Source organism: Pelophylax lessonae, assembly GCF_965119305.1.
Source record: "Pelophylax lessonae genome assembly, chromosome: 1".
Lineage (NCBI taxonomy): Eukaryota > Metazoa > Chordata > Amphibia > Anura > Ranidae > Pelophylax > Pelophylax lessonae.
In genome coordinates, this window is record NC_138768.1 from 103,954,857 (window position 1) to 103,977,756 (window position 22,900).

General features: G+C 41.7%; 1 protein-coding gene across 2 annotated transcripts in view; it reads right to left on the reverse strand.

Moving 5' to 3' along the window:
- Positions 1–11,826: 11,826 nt before the first annotated feature.
- The window catches only part of IL6ST (interleukin 6 cytokine family signal transducer), a 50,806-nt gene continuing 39,732 nt past the window's right edge, over positions 11,827–22,900 (reverse strand). For both annotated transcript variants that reach the window (XM_082258759.1, XM_082258758.1), the window contains 4 exons: positions 20,742–20,882; positions 18,649–18,745; positions 16,952–17,033; positions 11,827–12,661 (listed from right to left, as the gene is read on the reverse strand). In XM_082258759.1, coding sequence (XP_082114885.1) covers positions 12,017–12,661; positions 16,952–17,033; positions 18,649–18,745; positions 20,742–20,882 — 965 coding nt within the window. In that variant the 3' untranslated portion in view covers positions 11,827–12,016. The remainder of the gene's footprint in view (positions 12,662–16,951; positions 17,034–18,648; positions 18,746–20,741; positions 20,883–22,900) is intronic.

The following is a 22,900-nucleotide window of genomic DNA, read 5'->3' on the forward strand; positions in this document are numbered from 1 at the left end:
TGCAGTAAAATACGGCTTAGCGTTTTTTCAAAAAGCTTTTTGGGATTCACAAAAAAAAATGCTATTAAAATACAGCATTAGTTATTTTTATGAAGTCTTGCGGTATTTTAGTAGAGAAATCATGTGGCACAGCTGTCGTATTTATTTACATTAAATAAATAGGTGTTGTTAAGGAGTGGGCGGCCACCCACCTATATGCCCATAACAACCTGTAAACTACATGATTAAGTAGGCAGCCCTCCGTGTCCTTCACAGCCAAAGAGTCCTCAATATGTAAATAAAAAAAAAAAAAAACTGCTGGCAATAACAAATTGTAACAAATAACAAATGTGAACCAGCCTTGGGTTTCTCCCCCCAAAATAAAAATAAATAAAAAATGGCATGGGATCCCCTCTAAAATCCATATTAGACCCCTTTATCTGAGCAGATCAGGAAAGGGAGGGGAGGAGAGCGCGCCCCCCCCCCCCCACTTCTGAACCATACCAGGCCACATACCCTCAACATGGGGGGTGCTTTGGGACCATTATCCCCATGGGATTCTGGGCTGTGATTGATACAGTGGCTCAGCAGGTCCCGACCCTAAGTTGTTGGCTGGGACCTGCTGAGTAAGTCCCGCTGTGTTAAATCACAGCAGAGCTGGCAGGTGGGGCACATGCGCCCTAAATCTGGATGAAACAGGTAACGCACAGGTACATTACGGTGCCTGTGCGCGCTGTCCCACTGCAGTATATGTACTGCGGCGGGTTGGCAAGCGGCTATACAAAGTGCTTTGCTTCTTTTTAATTGTGAGTCAGACAGTGCTGTATACAGGACACACTTTCATGTTTTATATATTCCATAGGGAGTGCTTTATCCAGTGTGCTACATGGATAATACAGTACATACCAAATTCATCCTAAGAAGAGATACATTGTCTTGACTGGGAAGGAAGCTGAATGAGGGATTTATCCGATTTGATGAATGGAATAAGGAGTGTAATGATATCTGGCATTTGATTGTGATTAATAATCATCCTGAAGTGTTTGTATCCCTGCTAGTACTGTCATTTGAAAAAGGTGGGAGGGAGCGGACAAGAATATTTTTCACCCATAGGGCCCTCTAGTTTAGCCTAAAAGCATTCAGTATACTATGAAAAACCATGGATAAGCCTGAAAATGAGCCCAGAGAATTAGCACAGCATCTGGTGTTAGTGGATCCTTGATCCTGGCCACAAACTAGGTAACTTGTGCTTGAATCTGAAAGACAGGATATCCCAAATTCTGATATAACTGGTTAAAAATGTCAGGGTGATAGGCCCAATGCCTATGGTCCAGGCAATGACAGTTGAAGTATTCTGTCACCCAGTTGCCCACCCCTAGGGATGTAGACAGCACAGAGCACTTGACAGTGTTTCTCTGTCTGACATAATCTGGCTTGCTTCCTTCAAGGCTGGCCGATTCCTGGTGCCCCGTTGCTGTTTATATGTAGGCCACAGCCATAGCATTGTCCAATTGTACTCTGATTTGGTGTCCCTAAAGAAGAAGGGTCCAGTGGCGTGGAGCCATCTTGTTTGCACTGAGCTCCAAGATGTTGATGGGGAGGTTGGCTTCCTATGGGGACCATGTTTCCTGAACTGTGAGGGATTAGAACACTCCTGCCCAACTGGAGAGATTGACATCTGTGATCATCATACAGCAGTATGGGAGAACAGACTCCCATACATCAAGGCTGGACTGGGAATCCTCCAAGCAAGGGAGTCCCTTAAATGCTGGATATGGGTAGGTCAACAGAAGGAGCATTGTCCCATGAAAAAGATGATGTGTTAGATCTCAAAGGAAATTGGGTAAATGGAACAGCTTTGAAGGAGGCCACCATGAGGCCCAGAACTATATCATGGAGAATCTCACAGGGGGACATCTCTATGATCTCAAGTCCAGAGCACAAGTTCTAAGAGCACAATTTGTTTTCTGGAAGAAAGACTTTTTTGCTGGGGGCTGTATTTAGAATAAGGCCCAAGTATTTTAGGCAAACAAGGTTGGAAAGTTTTTGAAAGTTGGTCACCCACCTGAAAGCCTGAAGAATCGGAATGGTCCTGTGGACATTTTGCCAGGAAGATGAGTCCTTCAGGAGTAACTCATCTATAGAACCTGTGATCTGGATGCCCAGAAGCCTTAGAAGGGCAAGAAGAGGTGCAAACACCTTTTGTGAAAACTCTGGGGAGCAAAGATTGGCTAAAAGGCAGTGTGAAAAACTGGAGGCAGAAAGTGCCAATGAGGTGGATAGATGGTGCTCTGCAGAGAAGACATGTTAGATGTCTACAGATGCCAAGTATTCCCCTGGTCTCAGAAGCAATTACTGAGCTGGTGGGTTCAATAAAAAGTTTTGGAATTTGCAGGTACTTGTTTGGTTTTAGGTCCAAAATAGAATGAATGCAATCATTGGGTTTTTGTACCATAAACAGGTTTGAGTAGAATCTTGTAAACCTTTCCTGTAGGGGGGGCTGGAACAGCTACTCCCTAGGACAAGAGATGTTTCAGGGCCATCTGTAAATCTTACTGTCTTTGGGCCGATTTAGTTGATTTTGGGAAAGGAAAATGGTGAGGGGTCAGAGTTTGGAACTGTATTTTGTACTCATTGAAAGCACAAATTAAACCCACAGGTCTAGAACATCTGTGTCCCAGGAGATAGGCACACAGACAGATGTTCCCCTGCTATTTGGGATGAGGGCACCCCTTCATTGGGAAGAAGGCTTGGGAGGATTTGGTGCCAAAAGGAAGGGCCGCATTTTGGCCTTACATAGGTTAAAAAAAAAGACAAGTCCATATAGCTCAACCAATTAAAACCAAAAGAAAAAACACAACCATACAAACCCATATACACAATCCTTTACCCACAGCTGATTTTTATTATGTACACCTAGGACAGAATCTAGGCCTTTTTTTTTTTTTTCCTTTCCGTAGTTGGAGACAAAATCTCTTTCCCTCTAGATGTAAAGAGTGCTCCCTTGTCCTCAGTGTTGAGTTATTCACTTTAAGGTCAGCACAAAGTTCACTATATGGACCCCTTATATACTTATACATGTTGATCATACCCCCCCCCCCCCTCTTTCATCGCCTTTTTTAAGCATGGGCAGAGTGTTGAGGTGGTTTGCATTTTGAGGAGATAGAATACTCTAAAGAGGGGGATTTTGTAGCCTTCTGCTGTAGCACCTTTTGTCCTGTGACATGTTGTAGGTCACCTAACCACTAAGGGGAGAGGCACTGACTGTAGTGGGGAAAAAAAAATCTAGCAAAAAGATTTGGACACAGTCTTGTAACTGGAGAAGATAACCTCCGGAACCCATTTGTCCGAGACATGGGAAAGCCAGTGGTTTGCAAACAGGAGACTTTCCCCCAACCAAGAGATGGTGAGGTAGGAGCACACCTTCACATGGAGCCTCAGGGCTTCTCTGTGGGCTTGGGCTGCCAAGTACGCTTGGATCAAGAATGTGCAGTACTTTCTACCTTCTTGTCAGATAGGTCTTGAAAGGTGAGAAAGGTAGTAGATTGTTCAGAGGGAATAAGAGTAGCCCTATGCAGCCTGGAAACTGAAGAGTTCATTACTGGAGGGGTAGCCTTTTTGATGACTGCTTCTTCAAAGGTAGAGAAGAAGAAATGGTGCCACTCAGTGAAGCAGATGTAATGTATTTATTGACACACATAAAAAATTATATGAAGGCAGAAGTCTATCAGAACCAATCAGAAGGACTTGGTCAGAGCGAGGCAGCGGTGAACCGCATACCTCTCACTAAGGGACCGTACGAGCGTAATGACGTAAATGGGCGGTAACCGGTTTCGGAGCATGCGGACAACAGCTCCTTTTTCAGACCAATGGGAACGTGACCAGACGCAAGGCATTTAAAGAACACTGGCCGGAAATGACATGTCAGCAAGAGGAAACAAACAAGTGGCCGGCAGACAGGAGCTACTGGACGGGGACACTGGAACGGAAGGACCCCCAGCTCTGTAGCTGACATACATAGCATTATAATAATGACAAACATAAAAAATATATATTCTGGCTATACCAAAAAATATATAAAAATTATATACCAAGTGGCACAATACCATATGAGAAACTATAAAAGCAACAAATCAGTTAAGGGAGTACCCCATACTGATTCTCATAAAAGGCACATGAAGCATTTCTGGAGAAAAATATAAATAAAAAAAAAAAGCAGCTAAAAATACAGAAAATCAGGAATAGACCTTACAGGATGGTATTAACATCCAGTTCCTCATTGAGTCCCCCAGGCGCGAGGACATCCAGGGCATAAATCCAATAGGTCTCTCTCCGACAAAGTCGCTTGAACTTCTCCGCCACTGGAAGACCTCTCTGGATGGACTCAATGACCCATACTCGTAAGCCACAAGTTGATTAGGCATGGGAATGAAGAAAGTGTCTCTGGACACTGTGTATGTCTTTGCCCTCTTTAATATATCGCCTATGCTGGCCAAAACGTGCCTGCAATGCACGTGTAGTTCTCCCCACATAGTGTAGGCCACATGGGCATACCAGGCAAACTACAAATGTTGAGGAGCAGGTATGGAATTCATGAATCCCATACGTAGTTCCCTTGACAGTGAGGTCCTTCTGTCCATGTGTGACAAACTGACAGGTTAAACACAATGGTTTCCGGCATTGATACATGCCGGTAATATTAAAGAATTGCAGGGAAGGCAACTGATGTTTGTTAGTTTTTAATTTACTAGGTGCAATTTTGGCTTTGATGTTAGGCGCTCGTCTATACCTAAACCTAGGTTTACTAGGCAACTGAGATTTAACATGTGGATCCTGCAGTAATAAGGGCCAATGTTTACATATCACTTTTTCCATCTGACAGTGATGGTTGTGGAATTGTGTGGTAAATCGGAGGTTTGTATTGTCCTCCCTAGTAGTTCTATGTACAGAGTTTGCTAACGTGATATCATTGGAATATGCCTGCTCAAAAAGATCTACCGGGTAACCCTTATCCAGAAACTTATTTTTCAGGATTTCACCTTGCTCCTTATAATCTGAAATTTTTGTACAATTGTGTCTCAACCTACAAAAGTGACTTTTGGGAATATTATTAAGCCAACGCGGAAGGTGGCAACTTTTATAATGTAAAACAGAATTTCCAGCTGTGGGCTTGGTATAGTTTTTAGCTAAAAGTTGTTGATTGTCATGATAAAGATCCAAGTCCAAAAACGCTAGATGGTCTTTATTGACTACCCTTACATAGATTATCCCCCATTCAATCCATAATGAATGCAGCTGCAAGACTTATCCACCTTACCAACCGTTCAGTGTCCTCCAACCCTCTCTGCCAATCCCTTCATTGGCTTCCACTCACCCAACGGATAAAATTCAAAGTGCTAACAATAGTTTACAAAGCCATCCACAACTCTGCCCCCAGCTACATCACTAACCTGATCTCAAAATATCAACCTCGCTGCTCTCTTCGGTCCTCCCAAGACCTCCTGCTCTCTAGCTTCCTTGTCACCTCTTCCCATGCTCGCCTCCAGGATTTCTCCAGAGCTTCTCCCATTCTTTGGAACTCTGTACCCCAATCTGTCTGACTGTCCCTTAATCTATCCATCTTTAGACGATCCCTGAAAACCCTTCTCTTTAAAGAAGCCTACCCGGCTACTAACTAATAACGCTGTTTCACTTGCTCCATCAGCTCATCCCCCACAGCTATTGCCTTTTGTATCAATTGACCCTCCCTTTTAGATTGTAAGCTCTAATGAGCAGGGCCCTCTGATTCCTTTTGTTCCAAATTGTAGTGTAACTGTAATGTCTGCCCGCATTTTGTTAAGCGCTGCTCAAACTGTTGGCGCTATATAAATCCTATATAATAATAATACTGATGTGAAGCCGAGGCCCATATCATTGTTGTTACAATGGATAAGGAAATCCGAGGCCTCACCATCCTAAATGATGAGGATGTCGTCGATATAACAACCAAAAAATACAATATGTGGAGTGAAGGGGTTTTTGTTCCAGATGTAACGGTTCTCCCAGTGGCCCATCGGTAAATTGGCCCCCATAGCTGTGCCGTTTTTCTGTAATACTCATCATTAACCACTTAAGCCCCGGAGGATGCGGCGGACAGATTGGACCCTTGACTGAAATTTTTGACACTTTTGGGGGTACCAGTGAAATTACTACAGTAATCAGTGCTATACATATGCACGGTTACTGTAAAAATGACACTGGCAGGGAAGGGGTTAACTTTATTGGTGATCAGTGGGTTAAATGTATCCCTAGGGGTGTGATTCTAATTGTGGGGGGGGCATGGCTTGCAATGTAACCACAGAGACATACGATCCTACATAGCAGGATCGTATAGTCTCTGCAGTTACATCAGGGAGAATGAGAGATGGCTGTGTTTACATCAGCCGTCTGCCTTTCTCCCTCTCCAGCGGGAGATCGCGAGTGGCCGGCGGACATCGGAGCTGCCGGTCACTCGCGCAGGGATGTCAATGGACTAACGGGGGCACGCCTCCGGCTGCACACGCTCGCCCCCTAGAGGCTCGAGGGCGAGTGACGTACCGATATGTCACTTTGCCCAGGAGGGGCTGACCACCACAGTATATAGTCGTGTGGCGGTCGGCAAGTGGTTATTACAGAGGCCACATACTTTTGTCTTACACACAATTATTTTGTGTTTAAACTCCACTTGTCGGGGGATTGATAGAGGAATCCTTACTAAGAAAAAACTCCAAGGCTCTCATACCTACTTCATGTGGTATGGACGTGTATAAAGACTGCACGTCCAAGAGGTATGATGGTTCCCAGCAGTACAGAGTAAGTAATTCTAACAAGTGAATGCCATCTCTAATGTATAATGGCAGTTCCTGTACTATGGGTTGTAGAAACATGTCCACATAGTGAGAGAAACCACTTGTAACACTCTCAATGGCAGCCACAATGGGCATGCCAGTAGGGCTGGAAATACGCTTATGAACCTTTGAAAGATGGTAAAAAAAAATAAGGAGTATGGAAGTACTCTTTAATGATGAACGATATTTCAGATTTAGAGATGTTATTTTTGTGGGCTATATTCGCTATAATAATAGCTTCCTTGGTGAACTCGGGTAACGTAATTTTTAGCTGCTTGATGGGTTATATATATATATATATATATATATATATATATATATATTTTTTTTTTTTTTTTTCTCCAGAAATGCTTCATGTGCCTTTTGAGAATCAGTGTGGGATACTCCCTTAACTGATTTGTCGCTTTTATATTTTCTCATATTGTATTGTCACTTGATATATAATTTTTATTCAGATTTTATTTATTAAAGCTATATATTTTATTGGTATAGCCAAAATATATATTTTTTAGGTTTCTGTCATAATTATAATGCTATGCTTGTCAGCTACAAAGCTGGGGGTCCTTCCGTTCCAGTGTCCCCGTCCAGTGACTCCTGTCCGCTGGCCACTTGTTTGTTTCCTCTTGTTGATATGACATTTCCGGCCAGTGCTCTTTAAATGCCTTGCGTCTGGTCACGTTCCCATTGGTCTGAAGAAGGAGCTGTTGTCCACAAGCTCTGAAACCGGTTACCGCCCATTTATGTCATTATGCTCGTACGGTCCCTTAGTGTATGCGGATCACCGCTGCCTTGTTCTGACCAAGTCCTTCTGATTGGTTCCTTCCAAGGGTCATCCCCCGGCTGCTTTGAGGATGGGTGCACTGTGGATCCAGAAGAACGCCGAGCCATGACGATAGACTTCTGCCTTCATGTAAGTTTTTATGTGTGTCAATAAATACATTACATCTGCTTCACTGAGTGGCGCCTTTTCTTTTTCTCTGCCTGTTCATGGGATTTTGCTTTGGCCCTTAAAGAGCTGCCCTTAATCATAGCGCCGTATCTGTGCATTTGTGACATCTACCAGTCTGGCAGCACTTCACCTATCAAGACTGCTTGAATTGAAGACTCATCTCCAAGCAGGAGCGCCAATCAATTCCTCTTTCCTTCCTCAAAGGTAAAGCGAACAAAGAAGCACATGGGAAGAGAGAACTTGTATATCAAATTAAAAAAAAAAAAAAAAAAAAAAAGCAGCTAGTCATGTGGAAAACCTTCAAACATTGCATTTTCAGTTCCTTAGAGAAATACAGAATTTGCCAAGGACCCTCCAAAGTTTCCCTGACTGCCATAATCAGATTGGGGACCAACTTTTTCTCACAAACCAATTTGCTATTGGCAACTCCTCTTCACTAGCAGAAGAGAAAAAAAATGTCCAAAATCAAGGAGGCCTAGAGGACCTGGATTCTGCTTGACTCACATCTAAGGAGGGAGCAGAGGCTGGCACGACTGGAGGAGATATGCGTTCGCCAAGGGGTCACTCTGTGTGAGACTGTTGGCCCAGCCGATCCCCCTTTACTGGGGGGGATTAGCTGAATCTATGATACCCAGCACCACAATTTTTAAAAAACAAAAATCCCATCAACAGGAGGTAAAAAAAATAAATACAAGGAAAAATCTGCAAAAAGCTAGGAGCTAGATAGAAAGCTCCATGTCCTAACTCCTGAGATGCTAGGCAATACCTGAACTCCTTGCTGCAGATTGGGGGGTTGTAAATCTGTAGGGGGCCACTTGCCAAAAGTTTAGTTGCACTTGGGATCCTGCTCTTGCAGGTGGCGACATCAAACCCATCCATCAGTAAGTATGGCTGTGTTATTCAATGAAGGGAAGAGGAAATAAATTGCTCTGGTCCATAAGGAGTATACAGGTGGGAGACCTGAAGAGGTTAAATATCCTTTAGGTCCCTTTCAGACTTGTGCAACTTGGAAATGCAAAGTCCACAGGACAAGTTGAAATACATGATTTCCAATGAGTACTGTGCATATCTGTGCTACTTCAAGTCGCAGCGACTTCAAAGTCGTCCCTGCACTTCTTTGGTTCGACTTTGATGTGACTTGAAGTAGACCAAGAATACGCAGGCATTACTTCAAGTCGTGGCAAAGTCGCATGACTTTCAGGTCGTGCAAGTGTGAAGGGGGCCTTAGAAATAAAAATTACTATAATTTGAAAACACAATGATTTTAATTTTTCATAGTTTATTGAAATGAATGTACAATGTGCATTCTCATGCAGGTGTTACTGCTGCTTTCACAGTCTATTGAGAAACATTGATTTCTAGTTACATAAATTTAGTATCAGCTGTAAACAAATAACTTATTTTTGTACATTGTATTTTGTGAAATGGATTGAGAATATTTATTAAAAAAATAAATTAAAGTGTTAATAGTGAGGTACACTATAAAAATATATTAATAATAATGGTATGGGAATTAAAGAGTCGGGAGGGGGGGGGGGGGGGGAGACCCTAACATTTATTGCATATTAGCTACATAATGCTTCTTAGTAATGAATGATATACATATATACATTGTATATACTAGGAGCAACATGTACAGTTCAACAAAAACAAAACAAATGCACAGGCATTACTATACAGTATTAAAAGCCTACTAAACACACCAATCAATTCCTTTCTGGAGAGAGTGTCCATACAAGGCATGTTAGGCAGACAAAACAGACCTTTAAAACCAATACTCTAATTAGAAGGTAGATCTATGGAAGGCTGGAGTAGGTATTGCTAGGCAGTAAATGTTCAGCTGTCAATGTTCTGACCGTCTCTTTGGCGTTATAAGAAAATTCACAAGACCTCACTTAAAGGGGTGAACACTGGGCTGTCATGTAACCAGTTTGACTTAAAGCAGATCTATCGCGCAGAACCGTAAACTCATCCGTTAATACTGCCTACTACTTACAAAAAGATGCACGAGACATATCAGCTGTAAAATTCTGTCAGCCCTTATGTATGAAAAGCCATAAGTAGGAACAATCAAACTAAACCTGGTCTATACAGTAGGACAGTGCAAGGAGCAATGTGTCAAATGTAATTTATAACCAGATGCCAAGTAGACAATGTGCCAGTCTTTGGTGAGAACAATAAAGGGTGAGAAATTATGCCATTTGAAAATACATTATAAATGTCTTGATTGCGGATTGGAACTTCTAAATTATGCACGGAACTGGTCAAACTAGGAATACTGGAGTTACCAGTGCTGGCAATTTTAGAGGAGCTCTGATGCACTCATCATGCAGTGAGTCCCTAATCTGGAACAAAAGCATGCAGCCATTGAGGTTTCCACATTTAAACTGCTTTGCTTGTTCAAGGCCAAACTCAATACACAGCAAAGCAGAGGGGAAAAAAATACACTAGAAGCTTGTACTGACAGATTACCTTTAAATTATCTGGCATCACAACCAATTAGAAATCATTCTTTAGTTGATCTGACTACAGATAAAACAACTGACTAAATGGCCTGGTTTACTATGATTTGGAATGCCTTGCTGAATATGCTTGCCAGTGAAACTTTGAGACACCAATGCGTGTGCCCACATCCAAAGCAAAATAATAGGTATAATCTATACCAGCTGATGCATCCTGAAAGACTCCCCATCTCTTTGGGAAGACCAGTGTCAGAGTTGACTGTAAAGTCTTCTAAGTGCTGAAAGGCAAATGTTGCACTAAACATTCAAAAAGGGCTCTGCACCCAGAGAAGTGTAAGGGAGCACCAACTACTACATGCTCTACTGAACAATTGGAGGACACATTAAAGCTGGTTTCTAGAAACGTCAGGTCTCAAAGGAATAAGCGGTTGAATGTCAACCCATTAGCCCCTTAAAGGGCTCTTCTCAACCCAATAAATCTATTTGCCAAGACCAGGGGTCCCAAAATTTTCTAAACAAAAAGCCAGATTAATGTCCTTCAGACTTTAGGGGGGTGGACTGTGACCAGTGGGAAAATACCCCAATATCAGCAGGACTAAGCAATACCTCAGGCTTTGTTGTCAGTGAGAGAAGGAAAATAACAGAGCCAATAGGAGCTGATGGAATAACCCATCTTTGGTATTGGAGGGAGGGAGGGAGGGATTTTTGGTGTCAGTGAGGAACAGTGCCCCATCGGTTACGTCACTGGAAGAAATAGTGCCCTGTCCCTGGTGTCAGTGGAAGGCATAGTGTTCCATCATTGGTGTCAATGAAAGGAATATAGAGTCCCATTGTTGATGTCAGTGGAAGTAATAGTCTCATCGTTGGTAATGGTGGAAGCAACGTTGGTTGCAGGAATAGTGCTGCAGGGCCAGATAAAGGCAAACAAGGGGGGAGGTTTTGTGACCAATGTCAGACGATGGTGGCACCATTAAAAGGTAGACTATATTCAATCATTGGCTGTATCTGTTCATACATGGGTTGCCTTAAGATTTTAATTATATGAACAATTACTGTGTGTGTGTATATATTGTCCATCGTGATTACAGAATCTTTTATTTATATACCATGCATATATACATGCATGCAGGTACTGCTAGAGGGTGATTGATCACTGTCCTGGTTTGAACTTTGTATTCCAAAATCACTAAGCTCTGATGTGGGAAGTTGAAACTTTAAATCTGCATTTATACAGCTCTTACCAATCAAGAATAATACAGAAAGTATGCCGATTTAGTGCCTGTAACATTTTAAACATTCCCCAAAAAATTTCAGGGAATAACAAATTCAAAATCATGCTGAACCTGAAGAAACATTCAGTCTAGGATCACGCTATGAAGGTGCGGTCCCATGAATGGGCTGGTAATGCACCCAAAAGTAAAGAAAAAACAAAACAGGCTTGCCATTTTCAAAAAACACAGCATAGTAGTTCTTTACCACACAGGGCAAAGCATCTGCATTGAAGCAGCGTTGTCTTAGCGAATTGTGCAGTCATTTAGAATGGCACCCCAATGTACAAAGACACTTAACATGTGCAGTACCACAATGCATTGCAGTAGAGCAGTGTGAACCCAGCCTCGCTGAAAGTCAATGATCTTTGGTAATAATGAGTTTAAAAAGGTGAAGCAGTCATGCACCAGGCCTGGCTTAGTCTCCTCCATTTGTCCATTTGGGTGGCTTTGAAAAATGAAGTCCAAATTCTGACATAAGGCTCTCAAAGTCTATTGGGGCAAGTAGCCCCCTCGCCTCACTGTCTGTGGTAAATAGCTTTTTATCTCCATGTCCATCTCTGCTGGCTGACATTCAAGACTCACATTCTGCCCGGCATTAAAACCTTCAAGGTCCATTTCATGGCCAAGTCCAACTAGTTGCGGACTTTGACCTTGCTCATGTATATGAGAAGAAAGGTTCTCCTGCTGCAGGGCTTGAAGCCTGCCTATAGAATCATCTGGAGTGCAGTTTTGCTTAAAATACTGGTTTGGTACTTCCAAGACCTGCTGCTCATCTGGCCTCTCTTCAGACTCTAGTAGAGGCTGAGTTGATTCAGACCTGGAGAAAGTTGGTAGGGCTGCAGCAGTTGGCTGTTGTCCCCTGTATCCGCTGATAATGACTGTAGAGTACTGAACAGTGCTAGATGTGTTCTGACCCGATTCAACCTCGTCTGTATCTGAAATACTCAGCTGTGGGGAAGACAGGCAGGAAGAGCCTCCAATACCACTACTGAGGCCCTCTGATGTGTTCTTCTTTATCAAATCCATAGACTTCAGGTCCGGTTTACTGTATGAAGACTTCTCATCAGCGGTTATCTCCACCACGCTGACGTCCGTAAAGCTACCGTCCTGGAAGGGATGGCTTTTTGGCTCGTGCTGCAAAAACACACACAAAAAAAAAATGATTGACAATGATTAAAAAGGCACCTGTCACTTCATACTGAGCAACATGACATACAGACTCTGTCCTAATAAGAACATCAAAATATACGGGGCTCTGTAATGCAATCAACAATCAATCTTTGTAGGCAAGGTTCCACCTCCTTCCAACTTAAAGGTTGTACTATCTACACTATGAAGGGTACAGTAAAGAGTAAACAGTGCAGGCCCAGCATTGTTGGCTTTTAAATTACAGACAGTACTGGGTTGAAGGGTTCCCATTTGTGTTACAGGAGAGCAGAGGCAGTGTGTTGTCCCCTACCCCCTTTAACCACTTCAGCTCAGCAAGGTTTTACCCCCTTAATGACCAGACCATTTTTTGCAATTCGGCCCTGCGTTACTTTACCTGACAATTGCATGGTTGTGCTAGGCTGTACCCTAATACAATTGATGTCCTTTTTTCCCACAAATAGAGCTTTCTTTTGGTGGCATTTGATCAGTTTGATTGGTTTTTAGATTTTGCGCTATAAACAAAAAAGGAGCGACAATTTTGAAAAAAAAAAAAAACAATCTTTATTTTCGGCTATAAAACATTCCCAATAATAATAAAAAAAACACATGTTTAGGCCAATTTGTATTCTACTACATATTTTTGGTAAAAAAAAAAAAATCCCAAAAAGCGTATCTGAATTGGTTTGCACAAAATTTATAGCGTTTATAAACTGGGATAGATTTTTAAATGCTATTGTTTTTATTAGTAATGGTGGCAATCTGCGATTTTTAGAGGGACTGCAACATTGCGGCGGACAAATCTGACTGACACTTTTTGGGGACCAGTGACACTAATACAGTGATCAGTGCTAAATATGCACTGTTACTGTATAAATGACACTGGCAGGGAAGGGGTTAATACTGGGGGTGATCAAGGGGTTGTGAGCCTAATTGTGCTTGCTAACTGGGGGGGGGCTCTGTGACAGACACACAGATCTCACTCAGGAGAGCCACCTGCTTTGTTTACATAGGAAGGCGGCTCTCCTGTCAGTTTACACGAAGATCGTGGGAGGATGGCGGCAATCGCGCTAGCTCCTCCCGTGGTCTGGCAGCTTCGGCGATTATGCTCAGCCGAACCACCCTGCAGTAAATCTGTGTGGGGCGGTTGGCAAGTGGTTAAACATTAAATTTCAAAAATGCACCTAAATCACAAAAGAGAATGTAAAATGCCATACAGAGTACTACTAAAAGAACGTCCTCTCTGCCCAGAACAAGCTTTAAAACTGTGCAACAGGAGTTACAAGACAAAGGTTTCTCATGGCCTCCTGCCTCCTTTTCCATCACTAAGGAAACTGGAGACAGCCAGTGGAATTGGTAGTAAGTCGCTGCATCTCCTCAGCTGGCAAATACTAATGTCCATTGCCACATATGCTAAAGGTCTCTACTGTACACATAAAAGCGTACATTGCTAAAGGTGTATTATAAAGCTAGCCACAGATTCATTCATTCACACAAATAACGTAGATGGAGGAAAGCCCCTCCTCCCACTTGAACATTGTATTCTGAGAGATGCACGTGCTGCTGTCAAAAACTCTGATTGGCAGCTGTAGCTATTTGAGAAAAATAGAACATGTCCCTTTGATAGATGGCAAAACGACTGACCTCTGTCTGTCAAAGATTCAAAACAGAATCACGGAGTTGGAAAACGAATCACCCCCCGCTCATAAAAAATGACTTGTTAAAAAGGTGTAGATAATCACCTTCTCAATGGCACACAAACCCATTTTGACTTTCAACCGTCATCAGCTGCAGTCATTTTAGTTCATTGATTAGCTCAGCATGAAAAGAGCTTTCCCCGAGCATTTCAGTCCCTGCTAGTGCAACTGAGGCAAACAATCAACTATGGGTGGCAAGGCACTGTCAAAAGATCTCTGGGATAAAGTTGTGGACAAGCACAAGTCAGGAGATGGATACAAAAAAAAAAAAAAATTCAAAGACTTTATCAATGCCTAGAAGCACAGTGAAGTCCATTATTAAGAAATGGAAGGTATTTGGTTCAACACAGACCCTCCCTGGATCAGGACATCACTCCAAATAAATAAAAGAGCCAAGAGGAAACTGGTCAGAGGCTACTAAGAGGCCTACAGCAACTCTGAAGCAGTTGCAGCAATTTATGACAAAGAGTGGTCACTGTGTGCATATAACAATATCACAAATTCTCCACAAATGTGTCTTGTATAGGAGGGTGAGAGGGAGAAAAAAGGCAATCCTCTGCAAACCTCCAAGGACTTGGTAAGCCTCTGCTGTGGCTCCCCATAACTGACTTAAAATATGAAGAGGGAGAGGGGTTTCTCCATTCTCCCCCCATACCTGAGGTACCGGGGGACCTTGAGTTCCAAAGCTACCCTCCCCAGTGACACTGCCCCATTTTAGTAAAGGCCAGGGTTGGGAGGCTCCTGTGACCTAGCACAGAGGCCTGACAGCATGATGTTTTTCTTCTGCGGTACAGGGTGCGGAGCCTAGCTGCCGACGTCACATCCTCTCCTGATCCATAGGAACCACTGCTGTACTTGCATTGTTGAGTGCTTGCTCTTGTAAGTGGATTCATTTATTAAACTGCTTTATATAAACTTAGCAGAGAGCATTAGATGTTTTTCTATTCTCTCCATACCTGGTCCTCTTTGTGTGGGTGTATGTGCCATGGGATCCCGGACGTCCTATTGTGAGACCTTGCTGACTATCCATCATACCCCTGTGGGGGACTGTTATATCTGACCCTGGGTGACTCCTGGGTCAGAGAGTAAGGTGAGAGGCTTTAATTTAGTGGTGGCGGATTGGAGCACGCTCACGGAGGTGATTGGCGTTTTGGGAATTCAAAATCACTCTATCACATGACTTTTTTTCATAGCACTCTTAGGTCTATGGGATTATTTGAGTTGCTTACTCTCAGATTTTGATTTGTTAATTCACTTGGCACGTAGGTTCTAGCGCAGCACATTCTTGATTTTTGTTTATTGCTTTGTGTAGTGGGAGCACAATTAGTGTTTGCAGCTGGATATTGTCAGTTTGCTTTTATAGTGTGTCACTATTTATATTTTATTATTCACTTTATATATTATTGCGCTGATAGCTTTACACTATTACTGTTGGGGTATAGTACCAGTGCGTCAGTAGTTTATCTGATGCGTTTTTCGGCAAAATGACAAAAACACCATTTTTGGTCGCCAAAGTTTTGGTTCATCTGTAGTTTTGGATTTTAGATATACTTTAGATTTCCTTAGCAAAGCATTGTGCAGGATTATTATTTATCTTTTACGCAAAAAGAAAGGAATAAAGATAGCCACAGCAATCATTTTTTAGGGCCGAGCTAAACCAGCAGTGTAAAGAAGAACAATGGAATCCTTTAAAAGCAGGTTATTGTTTGAAAATGAAAGAGTTTTTGCAGTTACTAAATACAAGTTGTTAACTTCCTCTCCTTGCAACGGAAGGGCAATTTAAATACAGCCCCAGTGCCCACCCTCCTCACACCAAGTAGGCCACAAAATGCACCAGTTTCAACACCAACATTTTTTTTCTTTTCATTGTGTCAAACTAGCTCAGCTATAAACATACTTAAAAGTAATGTTAACAACCAGGAGGGAATAGTGAATTAATCTCTTTATGGTGCTAGTAGTTAGGCTGAGTTCACATTGGCATTAAACGCAGGTGTTTGAGGGGCGTTAAAAACGTCCCTCAAACGCCTATGCACAAGATACAAAGGACAGCACACAGTGCTGTTCACACTATCAAAACATGAAGCATTAGCATCGCTTCAAAATTAAAGCCTCATGTCGAGTCAGGAGGCGTTTGAAGCCTTTCAATGCCTCCCATTCAAGCCTATGGTAACGCTCAGCAAATGCTCTGGCAGGCATTTGCGGCGCTGTTAGTTTACATTGTGGAGTGGTTTTAACACGCCCTAACTCTTCAAAACCGAGCATAGGGCGTTTAGGGGGTGCTTTTTCCCCACTTGTAAAACACCTCATACTAAAGCTCATTAATGCCAGTCTGACCCTATACTAGCGCCATACAAAAGCTATAGGAGCGTTTGTTAAGCGTTAGAAATTTAGTCAAGTGTGAACGAGCCCCAAGAGGCATGAAGACATCAGAAAATGCAACATGGTTAAATATTTTACAAGACAAAAACATAGATAATTATTAATTTAATCAACAAAGAGGTTGCGATGTTCTTTAGGCTCTATATGGCCTTCACGGAGTTTGTATTGCATTTTTTTTTATAAACCAGCCCCATTAACTTACCCGTGTAGGCGTTTGGGGAGACCATTGTGCAATATTACTTTTTGAGGGATCTGGAACATTTGGCCAAATGTGTTTTTTAATCCTGAAAAGAAAAAAAAAATAATAATAATAAAAGAAAATAGGTTTACTGTACTACACATTCAACATAAAGTGCCAAATTTTCTGTGATGTAAATCAAGTAAATGATTAAAGCGGAGTTCCAGTCTTTTTTGTGTTTATTAAAGTCAGCAGCTACAAAAAGTGTAGCTGCTGACTTTTAACACGCACTCACCTGTCCCATGATCCAGCGATGTGGCCACCCCAACCCTCCATTCTCTTCCCTGCGCTGGCATTACAACTGTGGGCACCCGGCTGTGACAGCCAGGTGTGCACTGCGTATACAAAAGCTGTGCCTCCTTAATGGTTGGGCAATCTTCTGGGACCTGTGATGTGTCCCAAAAGAGTGCAGGGAGGGGGGAGAGGAGAACTTTGACTCGCCTAGGTGATCTGGCCGGAAGTGGGGAGCGGGTACCGGTTAAAACTAGGTACACGCTCTCCTCCCCCCCCCCCCCCCCCCAAAAAAGAATTACAAGCCAAATGTGGCATAGGATGGGGGAATGTTTACAGTGGAACTTCCCCTTTTGAGTGGAGCTCCGCTTTAAAAGAAAAAAAGAGGAAAGGTTCAGTACTGCCTGAAAGTGATACACCTCCATCCCTATTTGAACATATCAAGAAGAACAGGTTGCACTGTGGGACTTTATAGGAGGTGAACACATAAGTCACTTAGATAGAAAGCTGCATATTTATTGGGAATATCACATTTGTACATCACTGTAATTAAAATATACATAAAAAATACAAAAATGACAAGGGTCATACAACACATGATAACCATACTGAAAAAATGACAACATTGGGTTGCAAAATGAGTAGGAGCATCGTTGGAACTCAACGCGTTTCATGGGTCGTGTATGCCCATTCATCAGGAGTTGATGCCACAATCTGGAAAGGTTCTTATAGACGGCTAAATTCTTTACAGATTTCCACTAAATAGGGCACAATTCGAGCCACAGGTGACCCCTGCTGGCACCACTCAGCTCAACAATAGTCAATTTAAAAATCTACTGAGCCAGGTGGAATATTATCGGACGAAAAGTGACTGCATCCTATCACTGCTGTCTGAATACAATACCAGAAGGTCTTGAACTTTGCAATGCTTTGTTCATTAACCCAGTGACAAGTTTACAATGGCACGAGTCCCAGTGGGTTAAAAGACAGGTTAGTGCCTTGTTCATAATTTTACATATCCCCAGCCTTATCTCCACTTCTTGACTTAACTCTGGGGTCTCTTGATCCTTAAACCATTATTACAGAATGGGAGTCAAGGAAATTCCCACACTCAGATTTTACATGCTTGGATTGGTTATTTGATTAATGCTTAGAAAACACTGTACCAAACCTTGTTACAATGTTTCCTATTAAATCAATTAAATAACCCATATCTTAGAGAACCCCACCAGCAGATAAAATTTTCAGCACAGTAGTAGCTTACAAGTCTATATGGAGGAAATATCCTGCAACAAGTACGGCCTTCATCCAATGGACATTGATCAATGTTTAACCATAATTAAATTGTCATCTTGTAATATAGACTACGCCGGAGTTATTGGAGTACCCACAGGGGGAGACAATAGTGTAACGAAAAACGTAATACTTACAGATCTCTCTTGTTACAAAGCAGGATCCCACCAACAAGCACAAGCAATAGAAAACCGATACAAGAGGAAACCACGATTGCTTCAACCTCTCCAGTGTCTACAAACAGAAGAAGGAGAAAATACAGCGATGACTACTGTGAAAATGAATGGCAAGTTAAAGCAATAACAAAACACATGTACATTTGCATATAAACATGTTCAATTGACAGCCAACACTTCACCAAACACCAGTGTGGATTGAAAAAAACCCTGGGGGGGGGGGATAAAAATAAAAAAAAGAGTGTTGCCATTGCCTCCTTCTTACAAATGGTAATAGGCCCCATGCTGAGCTTCTGGCTTTAACTCAAAGTATGAAAATTATGATCAGAAGTCCTCATTTCCATTATTCCATTACTAACTCAAAGCGAGGGGCTGAGCATGACAGCCAAATAATTCATACTTGTAGAATAAGAAGTCAGCAAGGACAGCCTCCATGTTTCTATAATGAAAAGCTTTCTTAAGGAAATTTGACTTAAAATACAGGGTTACTTAAAACGACGGAGCAGATTTCAACTGTAAGGGATAGAAGAATATTCCTCACATCACTGTATAGAGGAAGGTTCAAAGCCCACCTAGAAGTTCCATTCACTACCACACAGTGGCACGGTTTCTTGTTTATAGGAAAACGGTGACGCCACAAGAGAGAAGTTGTTTTGTGTGCTACAGTTCGTGAAGTGTGAAGGTAAAGGGGTGGAATCGCGATACTAGCACCAATTCAACCCCTTTAACTTCATTACTGTTAGTACCTTGTGATAGTACAGAATTGGCTGCCTGTTTCGTATAGGACCTTTGTCCTAATACTACTTGTTTCTTTAGACTTATACCTATTACTTTTAAACCCACTGGTTTCCCACGTCCTATACCTGAGTGGTAGCGCATAAGCTCTTGTTTCAGTTAGTGAAGTGTGAATCCATTTGCTCAAATGCAACGTGAATTCCGCTGCTGGTTTAACAAACAGCCCTCTCGTCATCAGCAAAACGAGTGGCATAAAAAAATTTGCTGAAGATGGTTGCATATGCAAACAGCAAAGCACTGGACGTTCTCGCATATCAGATGGAAATATTGAGTGTATAGGAGGTGCATTCGAATGGAGGCCTAGGAAATCCACAACACGGGCAAGTGTTGAACTTTGAGTCCCTCAAAGAACAGTATGGCATGTTCTTAAAAAGCAAGTATTACTGTAATTGACATGGACATTTTTTTTTTACATTTTATTTTTTGAGTATCTAAATCCTGGCAACCATAACTGGTTTAAATTTTGCATTGCAATTCTCCAGGAATTATTTGAACAATACCATTCCAGGATGATGGATTGGAAGGAATGGACAACAAGATCCTGTTCATCATCTGTGGCCTTCAAGGTCACCAGACCTTACCATATGAGTTTTATCTGTGGGGGGGGGGGGGGGGGGGACATAAAAGAAGGGGTGTTTGTCCTACCTATGCCGGATACTTTTCAAAATATGAGACATAGAATTGTTGATGCTGTGAATTCAATAACTAATGACCAGTTGATTCAAATGTGGCAAGAAATAGTCTACCGTTTTGACGTTTGTCATGCAATATATGGTGCTCATGTTGAGTGCATACAACCTTAAGGACCATAAAACATTGAACCTCCCTCTATACAGTAATGTGAGGAATGTTCTTCTATCCCTTACAGTTTATTTGAAAAAAAAAGTGGAAAACTGCTTTATCTTTTTGAATAACCCTGTAGAAATAAACCTTCATTTTTTTTGTTTAATGCATTGAGCACAATAAATTAAACATTCCCCTGAAAAGGACTTAAAATTATTACACCAGCACTTAGTTTACAAATTCCTGCTCTCTCAGTGCTGCTTCCCTGAATTTTCATTCTTCACAGGAAAGGGTTAACTATAAACTGTGCACTTGGCAGAGCTAGTAGACTTGTGACCACCACTGCAAGAGGGCATTCCTTTAACTGAACTCCAATATAAAAAGAGGCTGGTTGGTTGCACTGGGTAATGAGAACAGGCCCCCCTTTACACACTCCTCAGTCTATGATCAGAAAATTCTTAATGGGTGATCCTTACCAAACCTATTGGTGGAAAATGTGAACGGCAAGCCTTCCTTCCCTCCGATCTCATTGTTGGCCGACACACTGACACTGTATACTGTATTACCAGTTAGAGAAGTCATCATATACTCAGTCTGAGTGGAATTAAGTGTGAGAGCTAGAAAACAAAGAAAACCTTGTATTATTAACATGAACTTCAGTCAAATAGGAAGCATATCAAAAAAACATAGTATAGTTTTAAAATGAGGAAATTAAATGAATGAAAATGAACACATTTTCATCCTAGAAACGATGTGTCTGTTCCATCAGCAAGGGTCACTCAGGAATGAAGTGCATATAGAGTTGGGCTATCCATCTTGATAAAGAGACTAGTGCATGTTTTATAGTGCTGCTTTCCTAGGTATGTATTCTCTCCCCTTTATTAGAGATCAAGCTGACTTGACTAAGGTATAGAAATCTTACCCGTAGCAGGGCACTGAGAGCTTGCACTGCAATATAGGAATGACCATTTCAGACCCACTCTTGAATGAACTGCTGAGGAAGAAGAGATGGAAAAACTCAAACCTTTCTCCATGTCCCCCATCAATAGCAAAACCCTTTTATGAAGGATAAGTGGTCAAAAGTAGTCAGCTTTTTAAGTGTTCCTCTTTAAAGTGTATCTAAACCCAAAAGCAAAACTTTAATAAAATTGTAGCCTATCATTTCCTGGATGTGATGGCTGCATTCATTTTCATTAATCTAGGCTTATTTTTCCTTGCTTTTCACCTGGCGATCCTGCCAGTACATCTGTATTTGATCAACTTTCTTTAACCACTTCCCACGCAGCGTACATACATAGATGTCCTGGATGAGAAGTGGTTATACCAGGATCATGGCTGCAGGAACCTAAAACTACCTTTGCCAGGAACTAGTTTCTAAGACTGAAATACCAATTCATTTTCCCTGAACTTATCAGACATGGGAGACAGTAAAGCATCAGCATGAACTACTGTAACAATGCCAAAGTTATTCTGTATTATACAACATGGAGTTCCGGAGTGGCCGGATCATCCTGTACAAGAATAAAAAGCAAACACTAAAATAAGAATCATAAGCATATCTCCAAATTAAAACGATATCTAATGATGCCTGCAGCTCTTTCACAAGATCATTTCACAGCCAGTAGAACTGAATAGGACGTGTATAGTTTTCATCTAGCAGCCCCTATAATTAAGTCTAACACTGTCCTCATTAAAGCTGAATGTTCAAATCATATATACATTTGGAGAGATGCCTTTCTAGAAACTGAAATCTTGTCTTGGTTTTGCTAAAGTATTCACACCAGAGTGCTGCATTTAGCACACGTTAACATGTGATGTTCACTGCACTGAATTTATTTGCATTGCAATGTTTTTTTTTTCTATGTATTGCAGTGTTTTCACCTAAATACTAGAGCTGAACGATTCTGGCCAAAATGAGAATCACGATTTTTTTAGCTTGGAATAAAGATCACGATTCTCTGTGCAACAAAAAAAAATTGGGATAACTTTACTGTTACGTTTTTTTTTTATTCATTAAAGTTTATCAATTGCGTTTGAAAGACTGCTGCGCAAATACAGTGTGACATAAAATATTACAACAATCGCCATTTTATTCTGTAGGGTCTCTGCTAAAAAAATATATAAAATGTTTGAGGGTTCTAAGTACTTTTCTAGCAAAAAAAAATGATTTTAACTTGCAAAGCAACAAGTGTCAGAGAAAGGTCTAGTCTTTAAGAGGTTAAACTTCCTTTCTCCCTGGCAGAGGGAAGGAAAAGATACAATGTAATCATTTTGTTTATAGTAAGGGCCCTTTCACACGGGTGTATGTCCGCAAATCATCCTATTTTTTTGCGGATGATTTGCGGACATAATGTAAGTCTATGGCATTGCGGATGTCAGCGGAATACCATCCGCTGACATCCGATTTCCTTCCTTTCAGTTCTGTTCTGTTTTTTCGAACGGAACAGAACCCTATTTTTACTCCGTTCAAAAAACGGAAAGGAAGGAAAATCGGATGTCAGCGGTGTCATCCGCTGACATCCGCAATGCCCATAGACTTACATTAGGTCCGCATATTATCCGCAAACGGATGGGATGATATGCAGACCTACAGAGCGGATGACAAAAATGTCATCCGCTCCGTGAAAAAAAAAAA